The sequence below is a fragment of the Ranitomeya variabilis genome, chromosome 1, assembly GCF_051348905.1.
Source record: "Ranitomeya variabilis isolate aRanVar5 chromosome 1, aRanVar5.hap1, whole genome shotgun sequence".
Taxonomy (NCBI): domain Eukaryota; kingdom Metazoa; phylum Chordata; class Amphibia; order Anura; family Dendrobatidae; genus Ranitomeya; species Ranitomeya variabilis.
Window position 1 is genome coordinate 1,090,987,649 of NC_135232.1, and position 10,874 is coordinate 1,090,998,522.

Here is a 10,874-nt window from a genome sequence, read left to right on the forward strand (position 1 = left end):
AGAAGCTGCTATATCCTTTATTTCATTAAGAGATTACACACTTACCCTGTGTATTCCTCAACAGAAGATATGGAGGTCAGAAGTGAGGAGGCAGGGGTAAGTGCGCGGGGCGCAGAATGACGTTAAATTTTACATATACACTGAGCAATGCCTATTCTTATATTTAAGGATAAGGAGGCCACACAAAATCCCCTCCCTCTGACAAAGAAGACGGGAAAAGCATCTTCAAAGTCTAAGAGGTGTTCTGTGTGTAATACGAAGCTTCCAGAGACATATAATAAAGCTCTCTGCAGCTCGTGTATCTCCAAGATTGTCAGAGAGGAACAACCTTCTTTATTGTCGGAAATGAGGAGCCTAATCCGAGAGGAGGTCCAGAACTCCCTGGCCTCAATGTCTCAAAGCGGTCGGACCAGTCCAGGCCCAGCACGTAAGAGACCCAGAAGTGAGGCAGCTCAGGAGGATCGGTACGATTCTTCAGAAGAAGAATTGGAGTTTAGAGATTCAGATCAAGAAGAAGGAGAGTTGCCTAAGGAAGATCAAGACCAAGGAAGAAAGTATTATTTCCCAGTGGAAGACACGGAGCAGCTGGTTCAAGCGGTAAGAGAAACTATGCAGATAAAGGAGGAACCACGGCTGAAATCGAGACAAGACCAGATGTTTGGAGGTCTCACACATCAAGAAAAGACGGTTTTCCCTGTGAGCGAACACATTCGTCGGATGATAGCCCAAGAATGGAAAGATGCGGAGCGTAGGTTGGTGGTCACGTGAATTTAAAGGTCGTCTTCCGTTTAACCCTGAAGAAATCAAGACCTGGGAAGAAATTCCGAAAGTAGATGTGCCTATAGCCAAGGTTACAAAGAAGACTTCCATCCCTTTTGAAGATTCCTCAAGTCTCAGGGACGCAATGGATCGGAAGGCAGATATCCTATTACGGCGAGCTTGGGAAACCTCAGCAGCTCTGATTAAAACTAATATCGCGGCTACGTCAGTAGCAAGGTCCATGTTCCTGTGGATGGAACAATTAGAAGAACATTTGATTAACAAGACCCCGCGGGCAGATATAATTGCCTCCCTGCCTATTATAAAGTCAGCTACGGCTTTTATGGCAGATACTTCGGCTGAGTCTGTTAGATTTGCAGCCAGAAATAGTTCTTTGTCAAATGCAACCCGTAGGGCTATTTGGCTTAGATCTTGGTCGGGGGATAACGCATCAAAAAATAAATTATGCGCCATTCCATTTATGGGGTCCAAAATTTTTGGTCAGGCTCTGGATGATATTCTAGAATCTGCATCAGATGCTAAAAAAGGATTCCCGGAGGAAAAACCCAGGAAGTTTCAGCCGTTTCGGAAAAGGCCCTTTCCCCCTCCCCCCCCTCCCCCCCGCAGGCAGCCTGAGTATAGAGAACAATGGAGACCCAGCAGGGGGTCCTTCAGGGGTTCCTTTACTCAAAACAGAAAGGGAAGGAGTTCCCTTTTTAGTTCAAACTATAGACAAAGAAGGCAATGACGCCATAGGGATAGGCGGGAGATTAAGTCTGTTTCTAGATTCTTGGAGTATGATCTCAGACAACAGATATGTCCTCGGTATTATTGCAGACGGTTACAAAATAGAACTAATATCCCGCGTACCACAGAGGTGTATCGCTCCAACCGTTGTAACCTCAAACTCCCCTATGTACTCAGACCTACAAAAGCTATTCAGCTCCCAGGTCATAGTTCGGGTTCCCTCTCCAGAAATAGGTTCAGGTCACTATTCGTCTCTTTTCTCAATCCCGAAATTATCAGGAGAATCCCGAACGATAATAAATTTAAAACCTCTAAATATGTACGTAAAATACAAAAGATTCAGGATGGAGTCTATAAAATCAACGATCCATCTGATAAACAAAGACTCGGTGATGTGCACTCTCGACCTGAAGAGTGCATATTATCAGGTTCCAATACATCCCTCTTCTCAGGACCTGCTAAGGTTCTCGGTGAAATTTCCGGACCAAACCTGCCACTTCCAATTTCAATGCCTTGCATCGGCTCCAAGGATTTTCACAAAGTTGATAGCAGAAGTGGTGGCTTACCTAAGAAACCAAGGTATAACGATAATTCCATACTTAGACGATTTTCTCGTGGTGGCAAGATCAGAAGATATTCTGCTAAAACACAGAGATCGAGTAATAACGGTTTTGGAACACCTAGGATGGGTAGTAAACCGGGAAAAGTCACATCTAAGGCCCGAATCCCGAAAAATATTTCTAGGAGTACTCCTGGACTCTACGGCCAGACAATCCTTTTTACCAGAAGTCAAGCGGCTTTCAATGAAGAAGATGGTGTTGGAATTCCTAAAGGGTCCGGTTACAGTAAGATCTGCCATGAAAATGTTGGGGAAGATGACAGCTTGCATCCCTTGTGTCAGGTGGGCTCAGGCACACTCAAGGCCACTACAGGAACAAGTTCTCAAAATATGGGACCGTCATCGTTCATCCCTGGACAAAAGGCTTCGTCTATCAATAGACGTAAGAAGATCTCTACAATGGTGGACTCGAGACTACAACCTAAAAGTAGGTGTCCCATGGATCACAACCCCCTGCGTGGTTATCACCACGGACGCAAGTCAGTGGGGATGGGGAGCACATTTGGAAGGAAAATTCTTTCAGGGAGAATGGCCAAGAAAAATCAGTCGGATGTCATCAAACTACAGAGAATTGTACGCAGTCTGGGAGGCCCTCAGAAGAAATCGTCCCCGCCTAAGAAACAGACACGTAAAAATCCTATCGGACAATGTGACAGCAGTATCCTTTTTGAGACACCAGGGAGGCTCCAGACACAGGGCTCTTCAAGATCTAGCTCAAAGGATTTTTGCTTGGTCAGAAAACACGATCCTGTCAATAACAGCGGTACATCTAGAGGGATCTCAAAACATTCTGGCAGATTACCTAAGCAGAAGAAAGGTGTCCCCAACAGAATGGGAATTAAATCAAAGCATTTTTCAAATACTATGCCACCGTTGGGGAACTCCTGGCATAGACTTGTTCGCTACAAGGAAAAACTCGAAGGTGCCAAGATTTTATTCCCTCAACCCTTCAGACATCCCGGAAGCAGTCGACGCACTGAGTCAGAGATGGGACGAACCTCTATCTTATGCGTTCCCTCTAATAGCACTCATCCCAGTAGTGCTCAGGAAAATTCAAGAGGATCGTGCAACAGTGATAACAATAGTACCATACTGGCCAAAAAGAAGCTGGTTCCCATTGTTAGGGTTTTCCACCATCATGGCTCCTATCAGACTCCCGTTATGGAAGGACATCATCTATCAGGGACCGGTGTTACATCAAGATCCAGGGAGATTACATCTATCAGCATGGATCCTGAGAGGGACATGTTAAAGGCCAGAGGTCTGTCGGACAAAGTAATTTCAACCATCCAGGCTAGTAGAAAGCCTGTTACTGCGGCCATCTATCACAAGATTTGGAAGAAGTTTTGTACAGAAAGTGGCAGGTCGGCCGGGATACCGGGAGCCTTGGATGTTCCTCGAGTTTTGAATTTTCTACAGTCTGGCTTCGACATGGGGCTTAGGCCAAGTACTCTTAAAGTTCAGATTTCGGCGCTCAGTACTTTCCTAGATTATCCATTGGCGTCTCACCCGTGGATAATTAGATTCGTGAAGGCCATCCAGAGATTACGTCCTACCTTGAGGCAACTAGTTCCTTCTTGGGACTTAAATTTAGTTCTTAGGGCTCTATGCAAAGATCCCTATACTCTTAGAGAAGATATGCCTATTTTAGTACGTACCTGGAAAACGGCCTTCTTGGTAGCCATTACAACAGCTAAGCGCGTAGGCGAGATTCAAGCCCTTTCAATTAAAGATCCTTACCTTCAGGTCCGGGAAGACCATATAATTCTAAAATTAGATCCAACTTTTGTCCCCAAAGTAGCCTCGTTAAAAAATCGAGACCAGGAAATAATTCTACCTTCCTTTTGTGACAATCCTTCTAATGAAAAGGAACGGGCATTACACTCCCTGGATGTTAGACGGGCAGTTTTAGACTATCTGGAAGCCACTAGTTCCTGGAGGAAGGATTCTAATCTGTTTATTTTATTTGGGGGCAGAAATAGAGGTAAAAAAGCTTCCAAGACCTCAATTGCTAGATGGATCACGTCTATAATCTCAAAAGCCTACACATCAGAAGGGATGGATTGTCCAGTAGGGATTAAAGCGCACTCTACTAGGGCGGTTTCGGCTTCATGGGCCGAGCGGGCAGGGGCATCCCTAGATCAGATTTGCAAGGCCGCTACTTGGGCCAGAGTAAATACTTTTTGTAAGCATTATAAATTGGATGTGTTAGCTGCACATCAAACATCTTTTGGGAGAAAAGTTCTCCAGGCAGTTGTCCCACCCTAAAGGAGGTTTTCTTTGGTATTCTCCAGCGTGCTGTCAGGGGGACGTCCTGGAAAATGGGTATTATACCTACCGATAATTCGGTTTCCAGGAGTCCATCCTGACAGCACCGTTACTTCCCCCCCATGTATTCTATTTTCATATGCTGTATATATTGGTAATAAAGAGTTTTTTTGCAAAGTATATCTATCCATGGTGTGGTACTTGTCAAAACACTGAGGGAAAGGGGGTGGAGTGGGACCTTTTAACCTCTCGTGTTGTATTTCCTGTCCCTGCAAGGAGGAGGAGGACGTCCTCCAGCGTGCTGTCAGGATGGACTCCTGGAAACCGAATTATCGGTAGGTATAATACCCATTTTTTTTCATCTGTACAGTAAGCACTACAAAATATAGTTTTTTTTTTTTGGTTTTTTTTTATTATGCTAAATATTGAACAAAATGTGATCAAAAGAGAAAACAAGAAAAATAAAATGGTATTTCTGAAATTAACCTCATTCCACAAAAAAGAAGCCTTCATACAACGGTCATCTAACTTTATTAAAAATAAATACATTTTAGTGTGCAAATATAGCAAAACATTAAGGCTTTAAGGCTCCATAAACACTATCGCAGTGGTCATACTGACTCAAAGAATACTTTTATCACTTTTTACCACTCTGTGGATAGTGTAAAGGCCCCGTCTCACATAGCGAGGTCGCTAGCGAGATCGCTGCTGAGTCACTAGTTTTGTGACGCAACAGCGACCTCAGTAGCGATCTCGCTATGTTTGACACGTACCAGCGATCAGGCCCCTGCTGTGAGATCGCTGGTCGTGTCGGAATGGCCTGGACCTTTTTTTGGTCGTTGAGGTCCCGCTGACATCGCTGAATCGGTGTGTGTGTGTGTGTGTGACACGGATTCAGCGATGTCTTCGCTGGCAACCAGAGTAAACATCGGGTTACTAAGCGCAGGGCCGCGCTTAGTAACCCGATGTTTACCCTGGTTACAAAAAAAAACAAACAGTACATACTCGCCTTTCGGTGTCCGTCAGGTCCCTTGCCGTCTGCTTCCTGCTCTGACTGAGTGCCGCCGTACAGTGAGAGCAGAGCGCAGCGCTTAGTAACCCGATGTTTACCCTGGTTACCCGGGTGCTGCAGGAGGACTTCGGCATCGTTGAAGACAGTTTCAATGATGCCAAAGTCGTTCCCCTGATCGTTGGTCGCTGGAGAGAGCTGTCTGTGTGACAGCTCCCCAGCGACCACATAACGACTTACCAACGATCACGGCCAGGTCGTATCGCTGGTCGTGATCGTTGGTAAATCGTTTTGTGAGACGGTACCTTAAGACAGTGGTTTCAAACACTCTGCCCTTGTGTTCTAAACAACCCCCTGGACTCCATTGTGCAGCTCCTCAGACCATTGCATCCAGTCTGTCTGCACTGCAATACCTATACCAGCCACATGCATATCGGAGACCAGCCGCTGACATCTGCGTCTCACTTGCCGCCGCCCATGACGTCTCTATGTGATTCTCGGCTGTGGATGAGGAACAGGATGCTGTACGCTGAGAGAACAAGGGCAGGAACGAAGATTTTTTTTTTTTTGCATGTAAAGAATGGAACCAGTATGGAGGACTCTACTACAAGAATGGACCAGGATGGAGGACGCTACTACAAGAATGGGACCAGGATGGAGGATGCTGCTACAAGAATGGGACCAGGATAGAGGATGCTGCTACAAGAAGGGGACCAGGATGGAGGATGCTGCTACAAGAAGGGGACCAGGATGGAGGATGCTGCTACAAGAAGGGGACCAGGATGGGGGACAATACTACAACATGGGGCCAGGATTGGGGACATTACTGCAAGATGGGGGACCTTACTCCAGGACGGCGACAATACTGCAAGACGGGGAGCAGGATGGGGGACATTACTGCAAAATGGGGACCAGGATTGAGGGATGTTACTGCAAAATTGGGGATCAGGATTGGGGACATTACTGCAAGATGGGAATCAGGATGGTGGGACATTACTGCAAGATGGGGACCAGGATTGAGGACATTACTGCGGCCCATTTTCCCAGCTCAGTTTGAGACTCCTTGTTTAAAAGACAAAATAAAATCATTCCACCCAAAATTCAGGAAATAAGTCGTAACTCGCAGAATATGGTGATGCAGAAACAAATACATTTTTTTCTAAAGTGTTTTCAGTGTGAAAAAAAATATTTTCTCCAAAAATCGAAATTTAACAATTTACAAGATTCCTGGCTAACTAAAACAAACAAAAAAAATAAAACATCCTTCAAAAAACAATCCCTTAATTGAAAGTGTTATCAGGTATTCCATGTTTAAAAAAAAAAAAAAAAAAAAAAAAAAAAAACCCAAAGCAAGAAGGCCTCCCCTTCGAAGCCCTGTAGCATTGCTAGAGAGCAGAGGGGAGAACCAACTTGAGGCCGGGGTGTCACTAGCGTAGAATACGGACGAGTTCTATACGAGAAAACCTCACATAGCACTCGGACCATTGTTAATCTATGGGACAGCTCACATCACCGTATTCTCTCAGGCATATTCGACGTGCGTGTAAAATCATAGCATGCTGCTATTTGTACTCGTATATCGTCCGAGACTCGCCAATGCACGCCTATGGGTGCGAGAGAAAAAACTCGCACACCACACGGACCATTCGTCTAGCTTGAGACAAATACGCACACATTTACCTCATTTTAGCCCACTGAGCCATTAAATTCAATGGGGAAATGCTGTGAGAAATGTAAAGCCATATGCATGTCATACGGATATAAAGATACGAGAAAATCACATTACACATGGATGACCATACGGAGAACACTTGTGCGACTCTCGGCAGGGAGACTCGGACTGATTTTTCCATACGTTTAGTGTGACCCCGGCCTAAAGGTGTTCTCTGGGATCTAATGATTGATCAATCCGGATAGGTCACCAGTATGGGATATTTGGGGTCTGACACTAGACGCCCACCAATCAGCTGACAACTGCTCTGACAGAAGGAGTTCAGCAATATATCGGCAGAACACAACTGCTCCAAACATTGCTAGTGGCCGTAAATGAGTACTATGTGTTATCTTATACTGCAGAGAACTTAGTGCACTACTCGGCAGCTACGACCAAGCAATATAGGAGGCAGGTGTCGTCTGCTTGTACATCAATTGACTCTGGCCACTTGTAGAGCAAATTTCAGCTGCTTTGGGGGGGGGGGGGGGGATCAAATATTTAGATTTTATCAGTTTATGTTCTTTGCACTATGTATTGCTCACTAAAATGGCACATTTGCAATGTTCACTCTGCAATATCCAAAATTTGTGCACTAATTTCTCAAACGTGCCTTGTGGGATAAAAATACTCAATAACATCCTCTACAATTCCCTGGCGAATTTAGTTTCTCAAATTGGGTCCCTCTTTTAGGAGTTTTCTGCAGTTTTTTTTATTGCACCCCCCAACTATTACTTCTAAATTTGTGCTACAAAAGTCAAATGGCAATACTTCCTTTCTAAGTCCCACCGTATGCAGTTGTTTCTGATCACATGCTGGGTATTGCCTCATATTGGATATGTAAACCAAGAAAAAAAAACGCCCTAAAAAATATCTTTAATGTATCATCATAAAATATACTAACAAGTAAATAAAGCTACCAACACCACAACTAGTAGGTTTAGGCGGGAAGATGCTACAGCCGAAGTGCTACAGGAACTCTTTTTAATAAAAAAAAATTATTCTTGGATAAATCCCTATCATGACTCCTAGTGTACTGAATCCCTTCTTGACAGTGGAGGTTGGCACCCTACAATTCGATTTGGTGCCCCCACTCAACGTCGGCTGTCCCTTCTAGCCCTTAACTGGACCCTGGCATCTACCCACGCCCACACCCCAATACCATACACACAACAAAACCTAGGTCACGCTGTGAAGTAAAAATAAAAATAAATTGAAAAAAATGAAGCCGGAGCAGTGTTACTACGCTAGTTAGAGTAATGTGTAGCAACAAAAAATGGAATAAGTTGCTGCACTAGCTAGAATATTAGCACAAAAATAGCACTACATAAATGGGCCCTCTAATTTTTAACTATCCACATAAAGGACGTACTAATAGTCTAATCTGTCTATATGCCTCTATATACTGCAAAGACACAGAAAAAATACAGAATAAATAAATAATTTCACAGCCGATAAATTACAGACCATAATAGTCAATAAAGTGCTATTGTGCATACACATTGTTATACTGCCATTCTTTAACATGACTTATTCTGCTGCCATCTTTAAGCCCAGCAGATTTGCCATGACCCAGTCAAAAAAACATAGCAGACATAGAAACAACTTCATATCTATGAAGGATTTTTCAAAATAACCGCATAACAGATTGGTACATCTTTAGGTAGAAATATTACCTGAAAATAGCAGACACATGCTACTGCAGCCACCATTATGCTGCCAAATATATAGCTCTCCGTATCCTATATCTCTATCTATTTTTCAGGCTCTTTCTGTGGTGGAATTAATCTAAAAATCATCGTGTGCACATACCCTTATATTTTTCTACTTTCCTTTAAAATCCATGATATTGCAATATTCTTGAAGCAGAAGACCTAAAGTCTATAATTGTCACTTGCTGGATACACATACGATGCAATTTGTTGAATAACTGCTATTGATTTTTATGTCACCTGCTAATTTATTATTATTTTTTTTCTTTTTACTCTTGCAGGACGTTTTTTAAATGGACCGCTGGGACTAACCGGCCCAAATCTGGCAGTCTTATACAAGTGATCACCGAAAAGGGGAAAACTGAGCTTGTTCCAGCCCAGCTGTAGTGACGGCCTGGAGAATCTTTGATCTGTAAACTGATCGTTTCTTTACGGTTCCATCCTATTTTCTCCACTATTTCCTTAAGTGCAGTTACAATTTTTTATTTTTTTTTATTTTTAACCTGTCTGCGGATTATATATTTCTGATAACGCTATAGATCTCATGTGATTAGTGAATTAAAAACCAAAATGATACAATTTATAATACATCACAGTTTTAGGAATTGTGTGTTTTCTATTAGTATTTCTGGATTTATTTATTTTTTATTAAGGTGAACCCGGAAGCCAGATCCCGCTTTCCTAATTGAAGCTTTGCTTAATGTGGTTCTCTTATCGGAGACTACCACGATCACTGTGGTCTGTGTCTTGGCGCAAGCACCTTTTCAAAAGAGTCTGGGAAGAAACTAAGTAAGCCCCTGCAAACTAGGGAGAACATATATTTCCACGGTTGGATTCATACCAACGATGACAGTGCTGTAAAGATACAGTGGTAACCATTGACCCGCTAGACGTGTAAGCCTGCAAGAAAGGGATAAAAAGCAGCTCTCTGTTCTGGCTTATTGAGCGAAATCCTAAGAAACGTACATGTGCTTTTATAGGTCATGAGTTCATGAGTAGAGTTGAGCGAATATGTTCAGAATCGGTCTTGCCGAATCTGAATTTGCCATATTGGAACCCTATTAATGCCAAATTTGTTGTTTGATTGGTTTCGATTCCGAACATATTCGGTCATTCTTACTCCCACTGACGTTTGTAGAATATTGCAAAAACAATATTCTCTGACGATCAAAATCATTACCGAATTTTGAAAAATTCGCTCAACTCTTTTAGTCAACCCCTTTAACTATATATACTTTACTACATGATAGGGGACCAGGATGGGGATATTACTACAGGAGGGGGGACATTACTACAAGATTGGGGCTAGGATGGGAATATTATTACATGAGGTCTAGGATGTCCCAGATGACCCATGTGGACTAAGAAAAGATTCGACTGGGCTGCTGTAATGAAGAATCCTTGGTGACGAGATTCAATGAACGTTTTTTTTATTTCCAAAACGCATCTGTCCTCAGACTGAACCATACAAACTGCACACGAAATTAAATAGTTCTTAGACCATATGTTTCTGGTTTAATTACTTTGAAAATCCAGATCAGAATTGCTGTAAAATCCTTTATGAAAGTTTTCTTGCCTGATATTAAAATTAGCACTCTTGGAATCCAAATCTAGTTCATTTCAACATACAGTTGTCTTTATTTCAACTTCTTTATCAAGTTCTTCTGATGGATAGGAAAATGCAAAGGGAAGGGGCATATACACAACCACAATGCATGATCCTGTCTGCCCCTAAAGGCTCTCCTGATTCCAATTGTCGACCCGCTACACCAAATATTCAGAAAGAATTTTACATAAGTATTTTATGGTATTTTCTTCTAAAAATAAAAAATCAGAAACCATCAACTGTCCCTGCTGTGACCAGCTCTTGAGGTAGACGATTCCACAGATTACTGGTTCTTATGTCTCTTTTGGAAATTAAATCATTCTTTCTCGGTCTCCCATGACAGCACTACGGAGAGAGGGGATCCGCCCTTCAGGGACAGGAAACCTACAGATAAAAGGGCGGTACCTCTCCCTCGCATCAGTTGGTTTCCTGTCCCTGACAGG

General features: G+C 43.0%; 1 protein-coding gene across 1 annotated transcript in view; it reads left to right on the top strand.

Moving 5' to 3' along the window:
* QDPR (quinoid dihydropteridine reductase) overlaps nt 1–10,434 on the top strand; it is a 33,116-nt gene extending 22,682 nt beyond the window's left edge. The window contains exon 7 of the mRNA XM_077280009.1: nt 9,107–10,434. Coding sequence (XP_077136124.1) covers nt 9,107–9,212 — 106 coding nt within the window. The 3' untranslated portion in view covers nt 9,213–10,434. The remainder of the gene's footprint in view (nt 1–9,106) is intronic.
* The last annotated feature ends 440 nt before the right edge of the window (nt 10,435–10,874 follow it).